The sequence below is a fragment of the Polypterus senegalus genome, chromosome 4 (assembly GCF_016835505.1).
Source record: "Polypterus senegalus isolate Bchr_013 chromosome 4, ASM1683550v1, whole genome shotgun sequence".
Lineage (NCBI taxonomy): Eukaryota > Metazoa > Chordata > Cladistia > Polypteriformes > Polypteridae > Polypterus > Polypterus senegalus.
Genome location: NC_053157.1, coordinates 59,774,649 through 59,797,148, shown reverse-complemented (window position 1 = coordinate 59,797,148; position 22,500 = coordinate 59,774,649). Strand labels below are relative to the sequence as shown.

General features: G+C 37.0%; 1 protein-coding gene across 2 annotated transcripts in view; it reads right to left on the bottom strand.

Moving 5' to 3' along the window:
• Positions 1-22,500, bottom strand: part of cemip2 (cell migration inducing hyaluronidase 2) — a 180,536-nt gene that overhangs the window by 117,578 nt on the left and 40,458 nt on the right. For both annotated transcript variants that reach the window (XM_039750731.1, XM_039750732.1), the window contains exons 5-6: positions 13,334-13,503; positions 11,762-11,950 (exon numbers count right to left, since the gene is read on the bottom strand). In XM_039750731.1, coding sequence (XP_039606665.1) covers positions 11,762-11,950; positions 13,334-13,503 — 359 coding nt within the window. The remainder of the gene's footprint in view (positions 1-11,761; positions 11,951-13,333; positions 13,504-22,500) is intronic.

The following is a 22,500-nucleotide window of genomic DNA, read 5'->3' as shown; positions in this document are numbered from 1 at the left end:
ACTGTCGCTTAAATCCCAAGCGTCCTCTCATTAAACTTGTATCCCGCATTACATGTGGGTATGTGAAACGCCAGCGGTAGCCTGTCTATGAACTTAATTTAAAGTTTAGGTTTACACCTTGCTTTCTTTCCGAGGTAGCAGCACTCATGAATATGGTAGTATATGTCACTCGCTCGCTTCTTATTGTTTCGCTGCCTTCTCAATTATATAATGCATGTTTTCTTAAAGCGCTTTTGGAGGTCTTCCTGGTTTTCTACCCACCGCGCTGACAGTCAGTTTACGTGATTACGTGGGAAGCGTGATGATGTCACACGAATCTCCGCCCCACGCCTTTCCAGCTCAACTCTATTACAGTTAATGGAGAAAATACCTTCCAGTTATGACCATTATGAATTTGAAATGAAACCTGCCCAACTTTTGTAAGTAAGCTGTAAGGAATGAGCCTGCCAAATTTCAGCCTTCTACCTACACTGGAAGTTGGAGAATTAGTGATGAGTCAGTGAGTGAGTGAGTGAGTGAGGGCTTTGCCTTTTATTAGTATAGATACATACATATACATACATATATATATATATATATATATATACACACAATATATATATATATAAAAATATATATATATATATATATATATATAAATATAAAATATATATATAAAAATAAAAAAAATATATATATATATATATATATATACATACATACATACATACATACACATTATATATATCTATACTAATAAAAGGCAAAGCCCTCACTCACTCACTCACTCACTGACTCACTCACTGACTCATCACTAATTCTCCAACTTCCCGTGTAGGTAGAAGGCTGAAATTTGGCAGGCTTATTCCTTACAGCTTACTTACAAAAGTTGGGCAGGTTTCATTTCAAATTCTACGATAAGGGTCATAACTGGAAGCTATTTTTCCCATATAATGTAATGGAGTCTTGAGTTGAGATGGCGGGGCGGAGTTTGTGTGACATCATCACGCCTCCCACGTAAGTACGTAGAGAACAAGGAAGAACTCCAAACAGCGATGAGCACAAAACGCCATTTCACAATTGAGAAGGCAGAAAACATTATGAAGCAAATGATGCATACAAGCATATTCATAAGTACAGCTACTGCGGAAACAAAGCACGGCGTGAACCGTAAGTTTATATTAAATTAAGTTCATAGACAGGCTGCCACTAGCGCTTGTAATTTAGTGCCTGCCCATATAAGGTCGCCCATCAGCGCAATCCAATACAAACACTGCCGGTAAATATTCACGGTGAAGGACTGTGCTTATGCAGAGGAAGATGAGATGGTCAGGGTGGTGTTTGGCACAAACTCATTGAAACTGCGAGAGAAACTTTTAAGTGCCGGGTCTTAGCTGACATTACACGAGATGGCACCAGTACAGCTGGGAACCTTCGATGCAAGAACACCAAGCTGCTCACGGAACTGACGCAGTGCACAGACAAAAGCAACAGTTCCAAAGAGTGCTGAACAAAACCGAATTACACAATTGAGAAGGCAGCAAAAAATATGAAGCGCCTTATACATACAATCATATTCATAAGTGCAGCTACTGCGAAACAAAGCACACGGTGGAAAAAGTGAATGTCCTGCTAAAGGAAGACAGTGTAAAAAAAAAAACCCGTGCATGCAGTTTGTCACATCACAGATAAAAAGGAAGACGAGCTGTTTATTGATGCAGTAAGGAACTAATCGATGAATGAAACCTCTTATCTTTACAACGATTGACAAACACGGAATGTAACTTGAACACATCCTACAAATACGAGCCTGATTGAAAGAAATAATGATAATCAAATCCTTGATGACAGCAACATTCAATAACACTCACAAAACAATTACTGTATATTGACAATCATGTTACGCTATTTTTAAAATGTTCCCTTTTCTTTTCATAACTTCTACTTCTCCACTGATACACGGGTATATATATATAAATGTATATATATACCCGATCTACAATACATACTTTAGCATAGACAAGCCACACGCTGTGGCTAATTGTAGAGTCTGCGCCTCTAACGCCGACATTCGAGGTTCGATTCCCGAGAGGGGATGTACTGACTATGTACGCGCCTACCCGATTCATTTTACCTTCGCATCTCCTTGGTTTGGGACGTATGAAAAATATTAGGTTAACGCAGAATCATGTTACGCTATTTTTAAAATTTTCCCTTTCTTAGCACAAGCACAGCTGAGAAGCTTCGATGCATGTACTCCATAACGCTAAAAATAACGATTTAATCACACTTTCAATTCCAAGCAAACGGAACTTTTGTCAATGCATGATTTCCTGGTACATCCATTACACTGATGCACACATCACAGCTACAAAAATGTTAGAGTCGGAATAAAGCGCGTTCCTACGACTGATCATTTCGACTACCCGAGTAAGCCTTGATAAAAGCATGGTTTTGTGCACACTGAAAAGCAAGCAAAATTAGATGCATTACAGAAAGCGGACTTTGTGGCTCTTACTGGGGATCATTGGACTTCCGTGACCGTTAGTAATTCTAAATACATCTAATTACAAAATGTTCAATGATCACACTGTTTTAGCCTAATGTACAAAATAATTTTGGCTAATGTTACTCAGAGTTTAAAGAGTAAGCTGGTCAAATTACCTTTTATGTTTCTGACTTATTTTTTAAGAAGAAAACTGCACTTTATGGTGAAATTTTGGTTATTATTATTTAAAGACAATACTATTCTGAAAATGTACTTAAAGTACTTAAACTACCACTTTATTTTTAAGTCTGCCCAATTTTAACCAGGGATGATATTTTTGTTTCTGTTTTGAATTCAAATGCAGTTTAAAAGCTTTTTTTTCAGAAATTAAAACAGCTTCAGTTTACAATATTCATGTCCATGTCTATTATTTGATTCTGTCGCCCACTAAAACCGCTTTTAAATAAAAAAAAAAAAAACATTTGCATTTGGGGCAAATTTACGTGCGACACATACGATTAATCAAGATTAATTCTTACACAGCCTCTAATTAATTGGATTAATTTTTTTAATCGAGTCCCACCCCTAATATATATATATATATATATGTAGATTTGTATATATGTGTATATACAGTATATATGTAGATATGTATATGTTGTATATACAGTATATATATATGTGTGTGTGTATATATATGTATATGTATATATATGTATGTGTGTATATGTATATATATATATATATATATAACTGTATATATGTGTATAGATGTGTATATATATATATATATTTATATATATATATATGCCAGCAACACTCATGACAATTACAAAACAATTACATTGTCAATCATGTTACGTTATTATTAAAATGTTTCCTTTTCTTTTATCTCCGCTGCCAATCGCAGGTATTTTGCTATATATATATATATATATATAAATAAATAGATAGATAGATAGATAGATAGATATGACAACAACACTCATATCAATGACAAAACAATTACATTAACAATCATCTTACGTTATTTTTAAAATGTTTGCTTTTCTTTTTCATAACTTCTTTAACACACTACTTCTCCGCTGCGAAGCGCGGGTATTCTGCTAGTTATATGTATATACAGTAATCCCCCTAACGCTGGGTTATGCTCCAGATCCCCCGCGATAGGTGAAAATCCGCGAAGTAGAAATCATATGTTAGTATGGTTATTTTTATACATTTTAAACCCTTATAAACTCTCCCACACTGTTAACATTATTACAGCCCTCTAGACATGAAATGACACCCTTTAGTCAAAAGTTTAAACTGTGCTCCATGACAAGACTGAGATGGCAGTTCTTTCTCACAATTAAAAGAATGCAAACATATCTTCTTTTCAAATGAGCGCCGTCAGGAACAGAGAATGTCAGAGAGAGCGCTCGCTAAGAAAAGCAAACAATCAAAAACTCAATACGTGCTTTTAAGTATGCAGAAGCACCGCGATAAAGCGGCATTTTGTAGAGGAGCGTCGGTATCTTCTAGGCAAACAGCCTCTGTGCAAACAGCCCCTCTGCTCACACCCCCTCCGTCAGGCAGAGAGAGTGAGAGAGATAGAGAGAAGCAAACAATCAAGCACCAGGCAGGAAGCATATCTTATATCATTGAGGAGTTTTAGTTAATATGTAATACATGCTCCGATTGGGTAGCTTCTAAGCCATCCGCCAATAGCGTCCCTTATATGAAATCAACTGGGCAAACAAACTAAGGAAGCATGTACCATAAATTAAAAGACCCATTGTCCACACAAAGCCACGATCCAGCGAAAAATCCGTGATGTATATTTTGATGTGCTTACATTTAAAATCCGCGATAGAGTGAAGCCGCGAAAGTCAAAGCGCGATATAGCGAGGGATTACTGTATATATATATATAAATATATACACACATACACATAATCTACCACAACGTCTGATACGCCTCCTTTTTACTGTGTTCTCACAGCCTGGATTGCCGCTGTCAAAATCAGCAGGATTTGTGTTGAAGTGACATTCAGCATGTGCCAATCGATGTAAGCATACAACCGGCTTCATCAGTAACTTTGCATCTAGCTTTTGAGAGTTGAAATATTCATAAACATCAAAGTGTCCACTACTCAAATTGTCACCTGTGAATCTAAGATGTTTAAGAGGCATTGACGGTTCTCCAAAGGTGTAAAATATTTGCCTATTTCGGAACATTTGAAAGCGACAACCAAACAATTCAGCAGCAGCCATCAACTCGCATGCAGAACCATAGGCAAAGGGCTTTAGCATTTCAGTCTTATAGTGCTCCTGTGTAGTATAATTATCTCCTGTACCGTCATCAGTCCATACTTTGAACCTCTCCCAGTCATTTAATACATAAAAGACACAATGTCCTTGCGGATATCAAAAGTGAGCCTGATATGTCCGTGCAACATGTAACACAGAGAATGGAAAAGGCAGGCGCCATCTCCGAGCATGGACACCACTCGGTAAGTGATAGTTTTTTGATTGATGGTGATTACGTCGATAGACATTTTAATAGGGGTACAGTTGGAAGAATAAAGGGAATGGGTACTTGATCAGTAAACAAAGTATAAAATGTCTACACAATAAATATAACAATCATAACAGATGAACAATAAAACAGCGCAGAACCCGTGGATTAAATAAAAAGGTTGCCTCGTTGGCGAAGCAAGGAAAAGGACTTTCTTATATGTCGTTCGTTTATAAAACGGTGCAGAAGCTGTGAGAAAGCTGCTTCACAAAAAAACTGATGAGCGCCTAATATGGGTAGGCAGTCAGGTAAAGAAAGTGAATGAAATAAGTATAAACGTAATAAACGAACAAAACAACAGCAGAAAAGCCACAGATTAAATAAAGGAAATGGGTACTTGAACAGTAAACTAAGTGTAAAATACGTAAACAATAACTATAACAATCGTAACAGATGAACAATAAAACAGCGCAGAACCCGTGGATTAAATAATAAGGTTGCCTCGTCAGCGAAGCGAGGAAAAAGGACTTTCTTATATGTCGTTCGTTTATAAAACAGCGCAGAAGCTGTGAGAAAGCTGCTTCCTTGTTGAAGCAAGGAAACGAATGAAGACACCGCAGCGAAGAATGGCCTTATATGGGCAGGCAGTCAATTACGTGGGAGGCGTGCCGATTTCCACAGCAGCCGCACCTATGCATATGCTTAAACAGTTGCGCTGCCTTCTCAATTATACAATACATGTTTTCTTCAGCGCTTTTTGGAGGTCTTCCTGGTTTTCTACGCACTGCGTTGACAGTCAGTTCACGTGATTACGTGGGAGGCGTGATGATGTCACATGAAACTACGCCCCCCGCGGCTTTCGAGCTCAACTCCATTACAGTAAATGGAGAAAAATACCTTTCAGTTATGACCATTACGCGTTGAATTTCGAAATGAAACCTGCACAACTTTTGTAAGAAAGCTGTAAGGAATGAGCCTGCCAAATTTCAGCCTTCTACCTACACGGGAAGTTGGAGAATTAGTGATGAGTCAGTGAGTGAGTCAGTGAGTGAGGGCTTTGCCTTTTATTAGTATAGATAAGAGCAGCTCACTACTGAAAAAAGTAAATACAGGAGACGGTCAGGGTCGAACCGGGGACTCTTGATTATAAGTTGACAAATCTTACCGCTACGCCACGGAAGCCATTGCATCATCCTTGAACCTTTTGTGAAAGTGTTTATTTGATCTTTAGACTTCAGGCTTCACACATTCTATAGTTTATGCCTACATTTTGTAACATTTATTACTAAAATATGAAAAAGTTTCTGTTTTAACAATGTGTTTACACAGATTACTGTAGAAACAGAACACACATGAAATGCATGTGTTCCAAATAGCAATCTATTATTTCCACTCTAAAACTCCAGAAGTTCACTCCAAGACAATCAAACAAGGCATGAGCTGCGAGAACTCTGTGAACTTTCTGCGAAGGTGGGAGAATGGAATAGCAGGCTGCTTGCTGCTTGTCTTAATCGCCACATTTACAGGACAAAAGACACTGACGGAGAGGTGCGAATGGATTTAAGGTGGGCCGGATTTACGAGTTTTCTCGTAGGCTCTAGTAATTCTAGTGTTAATGTATCACAGCAACAGTCTAAAAGCATTTCATTATGAATGGAGTGAAAGCCATTGGTCTGTAGTCATTAAACCAAATTATTAACTGCAACTCTGCGCTACAATGGTAATTAAAAATATTATTTCTCACATTAAATAAATCTCACTATTATAAAAAAAAAAAAATCTTGCAACGAGATGTGACCTTCTGAAGAGAGACAGAGAGACACTTTAGAGAGGCAAAGACACTTTCACTTCCAGTCAAGTCACGTCATACTGACATCCTTTGGAAGCATGTTCCCGTGAGACAGTGACCTATGCAAGGGAAATAATAATCAGCCTGGAACAAGTGGAACTGAAAACCTTGCAGGTTCAAATAGGGGCAGAAATAAAACACTTAGAGTAAAAGACACAATAGAACTACATAAAGACATTCAAAAATGTTGGCGCCATACACATGCAGCGCAGGTTAGAGATTATGAAAGCAATGGAATTCGAAAGGCTCCAAAAAAAAAAAACCTTGGCACGATACACACGCAGAGCAAGTTCAAAAATATGACTGTACTACAATTCGAAAGTGTCAAACAAAAGAGACTACAGATCGCAATCACGCAAACAAACAAAATATTATTAGGTAAAATAACGGAACAGCAAAAAGAGATTGAATATGTGGACATAGGTGAAGTATGTAGATATTGTAAGGTAGGGGTACTCAAACGGCGGACCGCGGTCCACAATCCGGACAGCCAAGATGTTTTTGGCGGACTGCAACGGTCTTCTGCGTAAGTCAGAAGCGTGATTAAAAGCGGCAATGTAAAAAGACATTTTGAGACGAAACACGCAGAGTACTACAATGCGAATTATCCACCAAAGTCAGAGCTCCTTTCGCATAAGATCGACGCCCTTAAGTCGTCGTTGGTGGCGAGTTCATCGCTGATGACGAAAGCAACCACCACACAATCAAATGTTACAGAAGCTTCGCTACACATTGTTTGGGTTCTTGGCAGACATAAGAAAGCATTTACTGATGCAGAGGTTGTTAAAGAATGCATGATGTCTGCTTCTTCGGTTCTGTTTAGACACAAAAAGTGTGTTGAACTGATTCAGCAGATACTATTATCAGACAGTACTGTTAGTCGTCGTGCAGATGACCTTTCTGACAATGTCAGATGGTCAGTTAATATCAGATCTTAAACAGGCTGAATTGTTTGCTCTTGCGTGCGATGAATCCACTGATAAAACTGACATGTCTCAACTCTGTGTGTTCACAAGATTTTTTGATGGCCATAATTATGTTGAAGAGTTTCTGACATTACTACCACTAGCAAAATAGACCCGCGGTGAGGTCGTGTTTTCAGCATTATCGCAGTTTATGCACGCAGCTGGATTGGATGTAACAAAAATGGTTTCCCTTACAACTGACGGGGCACCAGCAATGACTGGTAAAGATAGAAGACTTGTCACTCGTATGAAGGCACTTCAGCCCAACATTGTTGCTTATCACTGCATCATTCATCAGTCGACCCTCTGTTCAAAACTTTGTGACAAACTGGCGAAGTGATGTCTACTCTTGTGAAATTAGTGAATCTTTTATGATGTGATTCGTCTCTGCAGCATCGTCTGTTTCGTGCTTTTCTTGAAGAGATGTCTTGCGGAACTTGGAGATTTGCTGCTTCGCAATGATGTCAGATGGTTAAACAAGGGCCGTGTGTTGGAAAGGTTCTGGAATCTCCGTGAAGATGTAGCTGACTTCCTCCTGTCCTTGAATACAAAGAAAGCTGCAGAATTTTTAACATTTATTCAAGACAGTGACAAGGTCGCACTACTGGCATTTCTTGGATTTCTATATGAATCTGACAGATCACAGTTGCATCTATACTAATAATAGGCAAAGGACTGACTGACTGACTGACTGACTCATTCTCCAACTTCCCGTGTAGGTAGAAGGCTGAAATTTGGCAGGCTTATTCCTTACAGCTTACTTACAAAAGTTAAGGTTTCATTTCGAAATTCTACAAGTAACAGTCATAACTGTCGACAACGTCCGCCATGTTGAACTTTCTTATTTATGGCCCCATCCTCAAGAAATTTGGTAGGCGGCTTCCCTGCGCTAACCGAAACCGATGTACGTACTTATTTCGGTGGTATGACGCCACTGTCGGCCGCCATAATGAACTTTCCAACATCACTAATTCTCCAACGTCCTGTGTAGGTAGAAGGCTGAAATTTGGCAGGCTCATTCCTTACAGCTTACTTATAAAAGTTAATCAGGTTTCATTTCGAAATTCTACATGTAACGGTCGACAACGTCTGCCATGTTGAACTTTCTTATTTATGGCCCCATCTTCACAAAATTTGGTAGGCAAGCAGGCTTCCCTGCGCTAACCGAAACCAATGTACGTACTCATTTCGGTGATATGACGCCACTGTCGGCCGCCATATTGAATTTTCCAACGGTCTTTGTTACTTATGGGCCCATCTTCAAGAAATTTGGTACGCGGGTTCCCAACGCTAACTGAATCCTACTTACGTACATATATACAGTGCATCCGGAAAGTATTGACAGCGCATCACTTTTTCCACATTTTGCAACTGTACGTTGCATGCTCAAGAGTAAGCTCAGTGCACAGCTTGGTCGTATTACAACCGGAGGGCCGAACTGACAATGTGGTATACAAAGAGATCCTTAACAAATAATTATTGGTATATTTTCCCCCAGTTTAAAAATGTTTAATTTTCTTCTTAATAAAAATTTTAAGGCAGTACTTTGCCGCTGCGAAGCACATGTATTTTGCTAGTTTATAATAAACCCACATGTGACGAATTGTCAGCGATAATAAATTTCGAAATACGAGGATATCAAAGACAGAGTAGTGTATGTCCAAAGGCAAAGCATGATTCGTCATTTATGTCAAATACATCGCCACATGCCAAACTTTTACTCTTTCTTTTGCTTTTCCCAGATGTCGAAACAGGATGGTCGTACAATATGAAAAAAATGCATTCAAAAAAAACGAATAAAACCCACACAATATTTCGGGTCAAAATTAACGATATGTTCCCATGTATTCAACCCACTTCTATCATCTCAACGTCTATCGCAACATTACATTACTAATGTGTATGTAAAAGTCGCCGCTGATCGTCTCTTCTTTATTAAAATTAATCAAGCTTAGAACGTAACATATGCAAGGTCTTATTGATCACGTTCAAAATTCAAATATCAATAGTTCAGACAAATTCAAAATTGGTAAAGCAGTAATATTACCATCATCATATCAAGGTAGGCCAAGAGCATTGCAACAGTTATATCATTTTAATACTGGTAACCACTTATTTATTGATATGAAGAAAAATAAATCTTGTTAGTACTTATTGGCTCCCTTTTCCACTGTAGCTCTTCATTAAATAATATAATAAAGCTCAAAACACAAAATATCATGTATATAGGAAAAAATTTAGCATATGTTTCAGGAATGTAAAAAAATTATGCACACTCTAAGTACTTGGGGTTGGTTGGGGCTACAAAAGAAAAAAAAATCTTGTTTTGAATAGAAGATGCTGTTGCTTTTTGAAAACTTCTTTGAGTATTCTTTATTAATACCAAACTTTAGAACTAATACAAACCAAATAAAACAACATTCAAATGGCTCTATAAATCTCTAGAAAACAACAAATTTTACAATGCAAGGGGTCAAAAGAGTTCACAGTGCAACTAGTTTGACAGATCAACAAACCACAGTGACTAAATATTCTCAGTTATTTCCTTCCCAGCTGAAGTTCACTAGGGAGGACTAGCCCTAGCTTCCTTCCTGCCGTTTATTTAACAAAAAGTGCATTTCAGGATTTTCTCTTATATACATGTGATATCTTGCCAAATTTTAAAGTCAAATTTTTAAAGTTAATGTAAACTACAGTAAGTCCAGAAATAAAAATCTGAAAAAGAAAGTCCCATGACATGAAACAGAAAAAAAAAAAACAAACAAATTCCAAATAAGTTTAAGCTTAGAAACAACACACGTTTGCACTTGGCAATAAAAATATATATTACAATGCTGCTGGTAAACTAAGCATTATCTCCATTTGCTAAGGAACACTTGCAATGTGCTCTAAAAGATAACTGTCAGTGACAGAAGCTTAATTACAGTGAAACAAAGTTAATTTGTGTTGTTTTAATAAAGTAATACTCTCAAATTTGCAAGTGTCACTGAAAAACATTTGTATAAAAACACAGTTATAATGTTAAAGCTGAAAAAAGAGCACAGAAAGTTATATGAGACATACTTTCAGTACCGAATAAAATTGGTCAATTTAGGATAAAGATTTGAAAAGCTATCAATCTAAGTTAATTTACTGTACTTAAGTGTCATAACAGATATAGTCAATACAAAAGTATGGTGAACAGGTGGGTCTTCAGTTTGGATCTAAATGTCAAGACAGACAAAGTTACACAAGTAGACTAAGAAGGTAAGTTTTAGAGCGCTGATGCTGAATCTACATTTGCCTAAAGTTAGATAATGGTGTCCTATTAAAAGGAAAAGGACAGCCAAAGATTTAATCGAAGTCTACTTTACAGTATATGGAATAATTTGAGCATGAATGTATGCTGCAGTGCTATAGCTAAAGTTAAGAAAAGTGTTTTGAACAAGATTCAGTATCAGACAAGAAACTAGTTATAATCAAGGCAAATAATGTGACCAAACTGATCAATGCTGTGAATTAAACCATCTAATTTCCATCATCTGTTTAGATTCATACTTGTGCTTTTCTTACATAGTCAAGTAAACTGAAACAACCCTAAAACGTTGAAATAATTTTACATTTACTTGGAAAATTATATATTCCATACCTACATGATGAGCAAGTGTAAGCATTTTATAATTAAATCAAATTTTATAATCAAGCTATTCAGATTCTTGGTTATCGACAAGAGGGCAGGAATGTTCAATGAAGCAAGGCAACAAGGGGTGTATGGCATATAAACTAATATACACATACACATATACATACACACACACACACACACTTGGAAAAATGTGTAGAAGCAATGGGATAACTACAGCAAGTCTACAAATACTCAAAACTGCCAGAGCAGTCAACAGTTGCAATAAAGCATTAATGATAAAAATCCTGTACTATTCATAATTTCTCTTTTTATGATCAAATTTGTATTAAGCAGAATTCATAATTTATTTAACATACCTTGTATTTTAACCTGATTTCTATTACATTCAGGACAAGGAAGAAGGGTGAATTCTTCAGTTTGGTACATAGAATAATCTGTGCTGGCCACCACAATGCGGTCCCCAGGATTCCAGTTTGTAGTATTATCTGCTAATTGCAGTATCAGGCCATTGGCAGCCTTCACCTGAAAGCCTGATATTGCAAAACCTGAAGAAAAAGTAAAAATAAATTAGATTCTGATAGTCCAGAGTATATGAAGGAGAATGATTTCTTGACATATATAAGTTTGAAAAGTCCACCACAGCTTCTTGTAGGAACTTTTTCTGTTTTTACATTTTTTGTAGCTTTAAATGCACTTTATGTATAAAAAGTATAGTACACTGTCCAGAACAAAAATAGTGGAGTTTTTACAAACAATGACTGGTTATTATCTATTAAACATGTCATGTCATTTTCTAACCCGCTTAACCTAGGTGAGGGTTGCCCGGAGGAGGTTGGGGCTTTGCTTTGCATGGCAGGAACAAACCCTCAACAGCATACCGTCCATCACAGGATGAACACACACACACACACACACACACACAAAACACATACTTGGGCCAACTTAACATCACCAGTTTTCCTAACATGCATGTCTCTGGACAGTGGAAGGAAACTAGAAAACTGGAAGAAACCCATATAGACATGGGGAGAATATGCAACTCCATGCAGGGAGGACCCAGGGCACGAACCCTGGTCTGTTTACTACAAGGCAACAGCACACTCACTGCACTACCGAGGTATTAAATGCATTTTCAAAAAAATAATTCTCTGGCATGATTACAAAATGTGTCTTTCTATGTAAAAATAATAGTGTGGTTTTCCTGTTAAGCTGGAAGCAATGCCAAAATGATTCACCTTTTCTAAGAAACTACAATGCTAGAAGGCAGAATAGCAAATAGTATTAATATCATTTGCGGCAGATCAGTCACCCTGTATCGGCCTATTATATCAGACTCCCATTAAATAACTAAATATTTGCATATATATATATATCTGGCAGTGTTCAATGCTGTAAGAGAAACTGAAGCATATCAGTAGATATTAGTTTTCTTCTACTCAGATTCAACATTTTTTTTGTTTAAATGGAGTTTTCAGTCAATACAATCTGAAAAAACATCTAATTCATGTCATCTAATTATTCTTCCAGATGCGAAATACTTGCGAGCTGCAAAATTAGACATCATGCTTATCAAGCTGCTTCTAGAGTGAATATACATGAATGAAAAAGAAACAAATTAAATAGAATCTACATTGCACTAATTTAGACTACAGAGATGGATAATGATACAATTAAGAATATATCAGCTGTTTTGACTTTAATAAATCTAATCAACAGGTTAGTGTACCTAAAAAAATCTTCCATGTTTCAGAATGTATATTTTGTCCTTATTAACTTCCTTACACTAGCTCATGCAGATGTGATATTCACAAACATCACAGATTACTTTTGTGCCCTGTACAAAGTACAATGTTCAGAAAGAGCTGGCATTAAACAACACTGATGTACACATACATTCTCTACATAAGAATTAAAAACAAAAACAAAACCTTCTTTCCATTCACTGTAAGCAGACACAGAAAATTTGACACCATCCAAGGTAATAAATTCTTTTTGTGCAAATGCTTGTCCTCCAGTGTCATGGTTTTCATGTTCTCTGGCATCTTCACTGTAAGATGTGTTGTCCCCTCCAATCACTCCTACAAGGGCCCATGCCTGTCTGTGAATAAAAGACAAAGTATTAGCAGATTTATCAAAAGTAAAATAACTAACTAATTACATACATGAATTTAATTAAATAAGCAACATTCATTTTAAATTTTGACATAGCTTGTGACAATAACAGTAGAAAGTATTTTCTTTTCTACAATTCACCAAAAATTATATTAACATTGCTTTCAAATAATTTATATGAAAGGTTGTTATACATTTTTATTTACAAACCGGATTCCAAAAAAGTTGGGACACTAAACAAATTGTGAATAAAAACTGAATGCAATAATGTGGAGATGGCAAATGTCAATATTTTATTTGTAATAGAGCGTAGATGACAGATCAAACGTTTAATCCGAGTAAATGTATCATTTTAAAGGAAAAATATGTTGATTCAAAATTTCACGGTGTCAACAAATCCCAAAAAAGTTGGGACAAGTAGCAATAAGAGGCTGGAAAAAGTAAATTTGAGCATAACGAAGAGCTGGAAGACCAATAAACACTAATTAGGTCAATTGGCAACATGATTGGGTATAAAAAGAGCTTCTCAGAGTGGCAGTGTCTCTCAGAAGCCAAGATGGGTAGAGGATCACCAATTCCCACAATGTTGCGCAGAAAGATAGTGCAGCAATATCAGAAAGGTGTTACCCAGCGAAAAATTGCAAAGACTTTGCATCTATCATCATCAACTGTGCATAACATCATCCGAAGATTCAGAGAATCTGGAACAATCTCTGTGCGTAAGGGTCAAGGCCGTAAAACCATACTGGATGCCCGTGATCTCCGGGCCACTTAACGACACTGCACCACAAACAGGAATGCTACTGTAAAGGAAATCACAGAATGGGCTCAGGAATACTTCCAGAAACCATTGTCAGTGAACACAATCCACCGTGCCATCCGCCGTTGCCAGCTGAAACTCTACAGTGCAAAGAAGAAGCCATTTCTAAGCAAGATCCACAAGCTCAGGCGTTGTCACTGGGCCAGGGATCATTTAAAATGGAGTGTGGCAAAATGGAAGACTGTTCTGTGGTCAGACGAGTCACGATTCGAAGTTCTTTTGGAAATCTGGGACGCCATGTCATCCGGACCAAAGAGGACAAGGACAACCCAAGTTGTTATCAACGCTCAGTTCAGAAGCCTGCATCTCTGATGGTATGGGGTTGCATGAGTGCGTGTGGCATGGGCAGCTTGCATGTCTGGAAAGGCACCATCAATGCAGAAAAATATATTCAGGTTCTAGAACAACATATGCTCCCATCCAGACATCATCTCTTTCAGGGAAGACCCTGCATTTTTCAACAAGATAATGCCAGACCACATTCTGCATCAATCACAACATCATGGCTGCGTAGGAGAAGGATCCGGGTACTGAAATGGCCAGTCTGCAGTCCAGATCTTTCACCTATAGAGAACATTTGGCGCATCATAAAGAGGAAGGTGCGACAAAGAAGGCCCAAGACGATTGAACAGTTAGAGGCCTGTATTAGACAAGAATGGGAGAGCATTCCTATTTCTAAACTTGAGAAACTGGTCTCCTCGGTCCCCAGACGTCTGTTGAGTGTTGTAAGAAGAAGGTGAGATGCCACACAGTGGTGAAAATGGCCTTGTCCCAACTTTTTTGGGATTTGTTGACACCATGAAATTCTGAATCAACATATTTTTCCCTTAAAATGATACATTTTCTCAGTTTAAACTTTTGTTCCGTGATTTATGTTCTATTCTGAATAAAATATTAGAAGTTGGCACCTCCACATCATTGCATTCAGTTTTTATTCACGATTTGTATAGTGTCCCAACTTTTTTGGAATCCGGTTTGTAGAATTAGGAATGTATAACTTTGTAATTACTCCTTAAAGCAGAAATAAACCTGAAACATAGAATGTGACCTTTTAATGATTAAAGAACACAGACAGGGACAGTTAATTTTGTTGCTATTGTCACACTTTATTCTGCTGCCCTATGGCTCCCAAGTCAGAAGAACAGAACATAATGAAGGGATTCTAGGTACCTTAAGGAATGTTCTCCTTTATTTACAGAAAACAACCACAATTCACTAAACTAGAACACACTGAAGAATGAAAGGATAATTTCTAGTCACCTTAGTCAGGGCAAAACCATGGATGTAGATATGAGTATTGGCCTTTACAGTCACATTGCCACAAGCCAGAATAAAAAAGGAACAGAACCAGAGAAGACGGTTTACCTCCCATCAGCAACAGGAATGGAACGCTGCCTAAGCTCTGATCAATAAGTGAGAAGACCAGGGCTCAAAAGGGGCTCCCCTCACAAAAACTAGGCCAGAGGTATTTTGGTTTTCTGTTTTGTTTTGTTTTTTTAAAAAGGCATGGACAGAACCATCTTGTCATCTTCTAACCCACTCAATCCAGACCAGTGTTGGGCTGAGGGCTGGAACCTATTCCAGCAAGCATTAAGGCTGGATCAAACTGTGGGCAGCATACCAATCCATCATAGGGCAAATAAACACACACACACACATACACACACTACAGCTAATTCAGTGTCACCAATTCACCTAACCTGCACACAGATACAGGGAGCACATACAAACTCCATGCAGTGAGAACCTGGGATGCGAACCCTGGTCTCCTTACAGTGAGGCAACAGTGCTACCACTGAACCACAATGCCAACCCCTTTACATTTATTGCTTCAAATACTCCTTTTGCCCTTAAAAAAGGGAAGTGTTAGAACTACAAAAAATTAAATGCAATCTGGCCAATTCAAAAGCAAGCAATGCACAAACCAAAACTGATAGAAATAACTAAAGCCAGAACCACAGAAAGCATTAATGTGTTATGTAAAGTCATGCACGCGAGCCTAGGGTGTGTATTATGTCTTGGAAAAGGGAAACCAAGAGGGAAGATTATGAGTGATGTACTGCCACTTACACAATTTTAGTTTTAGCCTGTGAAGTGGAGGAGAACCACCCTGGCAGACATCAGACATCACTTCTCTTCCCAAGGATCAAGCTCTGCCTCATCCACCTACTCAACTATATAATCAGACACTATCCCGGAAGTCTGCATTCATTTAAGAATTTGCTTGGAGCTCCACTACTGGGAAACATTTAAAAATTAGACACTAATTGGAGCTGTAACTCCTAACACTCCTAGTCAGCACTTCTTTCTGTTTTCTTATTTAAGTTTCATTCTGAACATTAAATGGAGTGTCCCTTGAAGCCGCAACCCTTTTATCTGACTTACAGTAGTCTTTATGCCTGCATTACCCCATAGGTAAAAAAAAACAATTAGCAACCACAACATCACTAAAACCCTGATATTCCTGGGCTAGGACTGGTTATATATAGTGAGCTGCAAAATTACATAGATGACCTTAGAACTTTCAAGAATAAAATGTCATACAAATAAAGCAGAAACAATTTTTTCTTATTCCAAGCTCAAGTACTGTCCTTATTTAATGTTGCTTATATTACACACTTGAATGGTTTTCTTTTTCATATGTTTTGTTACAAATAATTCTATTAAGTACTACTAAATCTTGGTTCACCGACAAAATCGTGATAGACATATGAGCACCGACAAAACCGCGACAGACAAATGAGCACCGACAAACCCGCTAACTGGTTTTCAACAAATGTGCGCTGACAAAATCGCGAGAGAGGCCAAGAGAGTAGGTTATAACTGTTATAACTGCTGATGGCATGCCGTGAACAAATAACTCAGTCGAGGGCTGGCATAACGCATCATATACAAAGCGGAATTACCAGCAGTCAGGCAGCCAGCAAGTCTAAATACGCTCAACTATCAAGACGTCTTGCTGCAATTTTTCCTACATGTGCAGGGTGTGATCATAAGGACTATCTGCGTTGCCGTGCTGATGGTATGCCGTTGCTCATAATATTGACTTCTAAAATAAACATTATTATATATGCTTTAAACTAGTAATTCATATTTAATGAAACTTTCGCGATTTTGTCGGCGCGATTTTGACGCCGCGTTTTAATCGGCACTATTTTGTCAGCGCTCATATGTCTATCACGCAAATGTCGTGTCACACAAAATCTTTATTATTATTTTGAATCAGTTCAGATTTTAGCTTCTTTATAAGCTGTGTTTCTTTTAAACAACTCAGGACACTACCACTAATATTAAGCCAGTCTATTAAGAAATAATACATCACTTCTTTTCTCGTGGAAATTCACTAAAAGTTGGCTTTTACTACCACACAAAGCACTTATTCATTGCATCACTGTCAATTTAATTCAAATATTTTATGGTAATAACTGCATCATTTGTAGTTTAAGATATTTTGCAAATATCAAAAAAATTTATTTCTTTAAATGTCAAGGACAATTTCAGAAGAAAATCACTTATAAGCAAGATTTAAACAAGCTCTGCCTTAAGTTTGAAAATGTAGAAAGTGAATGACAAAATAAACATTTAGTCTACTATATTAACAAATCCAGTGTTCTAACCTAATTCAAAGATGAGGGGACTGCAGCCTATTATGAAAGCAACATTTGGCTCAAGACACAAACTAATCCTGTAAGGACTGACAGTCTTATCACACAAACACATCCTTAAACAGGTCCAATTTAAAGTTGGCAGTTTACTTAAATTGCCTTACTTTGAAGTTATGGGATGAAACCCACAGTACCCAGAGATAAGGGCAGACAGTATGACTCCTTAATAGATGCATTTGTCCATTTCTGGCAAAACAAAGTAATACCCGCGCTTACTATCTTGATGTAACACTGGGTTATAGTTAAGGATTTCGCAGTCTATGCATATTTGTTGCACTCGATTAGCCTAGACATGTCCATTCACACACACACATACACACACAGATACATTGAAATAATCTGTTTAAATATTTTAGAAATCTCTAAATTTATCTTGATGAGCTTATTATAGAGTGATAAGCTTACCAGCACAATCTCAGGAAACACTGGGTCAGCTGCTCTGTGCTGTCAGCTCAGAATGATGCTGTGCTGACCTGGTCTTAGTATGCATCTACGGTAAAAAGACTAAGTTCAAGGTTTAGCGCTGTTGCAATGTGCCCCAGATTTGTGAACTAGCAGCAGACCTAGACTAAGACTAAATGCAGTTGCAGTGTGCTTCTTGGAGTCAGAAAAGGGGAACAAAATTGAATAGTAACTTAGACAACCTTGTGAGCAGTATTAATGGACTTGGTATGGTGGGTAATGTCACTGAATCAAATATGCATGCGACTGTGGAGCCTCTTTTGAGCGTTACCCATAGGTGAAGCATAAAAAGAGATGCTGTTTCTGAAATAAAAAGAAAAACCATGGAAATATTTTGTTGCATTTTATGTTCCAAAGGTGCACATTGAAAGATGCTGTCAGTTTCTTCTATCTTTGTGGCTGTCTTCCACATCTGATACGAAGTCTCTTACAATATGAATAATATAATTTATCTTTATATAATATTACAATATTTATAATATAGAGCTTGTGTTTTGTTGTGAAGTTTGTAGTACAATAAGACATTCTTTATGAATATTGTCTAGCCTCTAAGTATCAGATATGATTTGGTTACTATTGGCTTAATTTGGTAATTATGAAAAGCTGGTTACAAAATGAATGTATAAACACTTCTGTAATAACTACATAACTGGGAAAAGACTTACTAAGAAACAATCATGCTTCAGATACGATTCCACTAGTACATAAATCTCGTCACAATTATTTTCTCTATAGGGATTTCAGGCCCTTCCATTTGCTCAAAGTGAATAACGTTTACAACAATGCAGCTTAATGACTACAATTATCTTTATTGCAATAATTAGTCTACAATTACTTTTTTTATCAAGTTTATATGATGTACTTTTTTTCCCTTCGCTCTGTCTCATTGAATCAAAAGAAGTGTGTCGCGGCATTTTGTTAATTAAATAAGAAGTTAATTACCTGCATATTACCAATTAACTGGCAATCAGACCGCTAGCTGAGCAAACTGAGCAGAAACAAGAACTAGGTGTGGTTTAGTTAAATTTGGGAGTGATCTTGTTACGCTGTTCATTGAGACAGTACTTAGACCTGAGGATCATCTCTTACAACCATACTACCTAGTCTGGTCTTAAGTGTGACCGACTCATTGGCTTCATGCTTATTGTCAGATTCACGGCAGCCAACGCTTAACTACTTTGATAAGCTTAATGACAGGGTGTTTTGCCAATGTAGAACTCCTTAAGAAGTGGACTTGCTTATGTAAATAGGTTTTTTTAAGAAACCAGATTTTTGCCTTAATCAGGTTACTAAACTTACCCATTGTAATGTACTCGGTGATCCCTTTGTCACCCCATGTCATATTAATAGGTTGTTTACTGGCCTACAAATACTCTGTGGAAGAAAACACCGACTACAAGATCTCAAATTCGAGCAAAACTCCTTAAGAAGTGGACTTGCTTATGTAAATAGGTTTTTTTAAGAAACCAGATTTTTGCCTTAATCAGGTTACTAAACTTACCCATTGTAATGTACTCGGTGATCCCTTTGTCACCCCATGTCATATTAATAGGTTGTTTACTGGCCTACAAATACTCTGCGGAAGAAAACACCGACTACAAGATCTCAAATTCGACATACCCTTATTCTCAACAGGATACAGGGTAGCACCAATGATTTTATTAAATGTTGTGTTAGCACTTCTATTTTGAGACTATTGAGTGCAGGCAAGCAGAAAGGTACGAAACATCCAGCATGATTTACCTACTTAGTAGTAGCCACAACAATGGAGAAATAAATTAGCAAACGTCTTGTGCCAGGAATTCTTTGACAACATCACCTTACAAGGATTTGAATGTGACTATGCAGCCTCTATTGAGCTTCACCCACAGGTGAAGCATTTAAAGAAATGTTGTTTCTGCCTGAAGGCGTTGAATTTGAAAGAAACAACAAAAAAAAAGGGGGAAAACAACAAAACACTAACATATTTCACAGTGAAATTTTGAAAAAGGGTTTCCAAATATCCTTAGCCAAAAACAAAGTTTACAAAGATACGTTTTAAATTTGAACTTAATATGCCCTTAGGTATTTAATTTACAAATGTTTCATGGTGGCCTACATTTAAATAGGTTTACTGTAGTATACAGTAGTTTGGAGATCTAAATATATGTGAGCCAGTTATGAAGCAAATCAGAGGCTCAATTGTAAAGTCATGTTTCATAACCTATTCATTCCTTTCTACTGAGGCAATATTTGGCTCAAGCAATTCTTTACTTTTGATGAACCAAATTACAAACCAAAGCAAGAGTGAAAAAAGATAAACTGAAACACTGAATATCTAAATATTTACATGTTACATGGTTTAGCAGGGGTCAAACACAAAATAAACAACAGTGAAAATTAATATTGTAGAAATTGTAACTTAACTGTGGTTTGTGCTTATATATCGGGGTGTCAGATGGGTCTACAAGACAATGGTTATTTAACAAAAACATAAATTGTTAAACAGTGCAAAATCACTTAACTGTCAATAGTTTATAGAATAGTTATTTTTCCATTTAAACAAAAAGTGTGTTTTAGTTTACTTAGACAAAGAGTTCAAATTAATATTTAAATAAATACTTCACTGTAAATATTAGCATATAAGTAACACAAAAATAAAAGGATACAAGTTGCAACTGCTTATAGTAATGAATCATAACAAAGCACTGACATTTTTAAAAACATAAGGAGTGTGGATGTGAATGGTGAAATTGGTAACAAAGAAGGCAGCATCAACTGAGCAAAACCACCTGAGCGATTGTGTTTTGATCGTTTTGCGCAGATTACTTATAAGTCACAATTTAATGACTACCTTTCTTAATCAATGGTGGTAAACAGTGATATTTAAAAAAATCCTTCAGAAATAAAAGAACTGGAACAGTAGATTGCTGATGGAAAAGTGGCTTTAGCTTGTCTTCTTTGCAGATTATTTTACTTTATTCAAAAGACAAGGTAACTTTACTTATGAGTTTCAAGGTATATGAATTCATAAAGAAAAACAACAATTAGAGAACAAGGCTTCAATCTGGAATTGCTGAGAAAACCTGCAGTTAACGGTTTTTGAGTCTAAAAGGCCTACAAGTGAGTGCACCGAGTGCAGTGACTGTAGCTCAAAAGCACATGTTGGTGCACTCAGTGATGGTTTTAGCAAGGACTAAACTTATGTTATGTTGGTATCATAAACTATTTAAGTTAGTGTGCAAACTGAATAGGTAAAGAGTTTTTGGAGTCATATGGTTGGACACTGAAAGTCATGTATCAACACCTCTGAAGTTCCAAACATTAATATCTGCACTGACCAAAAACTTTTATGAAGAAGCTTTCATCATAACAACTCTGAATAAATCCAGATATAAATCAAGAAACAGTGAAACAAGTTTGTTATCTCACCAGGAATTTCCTAATTCAGCAGAGCACAGCAGGGTCACCATAATATTGATGTCAGAGGATTTGTTAGCCATACTGCAGCATGTAATAAGTGCTACTGTGTCCTAGAATATGTTCTTTAGGCAGACGTCAATTTTAACTTATTTAGGAAAAACTTTATCAAAAGATACCAGCAGGTTTATGTTGATAAAATTCTGTTTTCATATGTATTTTTTACCACATTCGTGAGGAACAACATTCATAAGGGGATAAAACAGCTACTATTTTATAGTGATGCTCCAACTGATCAGTAGGCGAATGAAATTAGACAACTTTCACTAAAAAAAATAGACTTGATCAGTGAAAAAGGCAAAAAGGATGATCACAAAAAATGGTATGTTCAGCCCCTGCTTTTCTCCGCTTCAAGGTAATTTAGTTGTAGTGCTCCTTTGCACAAGGTATTACGGTGGTTGAGCCCGGCACTGTATTTTTTCCCCCCTTTCTTTTGCATTAGACTTCCTGCAGTGTAAACAAAGAGCAGTGAGTGGAAGCTTATTTTATTAGTGAACAAGCCTTAACGTTAAAGAAAATGGAGTAAAACACAAAAAAGTAATTGGAGAAGTAGTCCTGCACAACTAGATAAACGGCA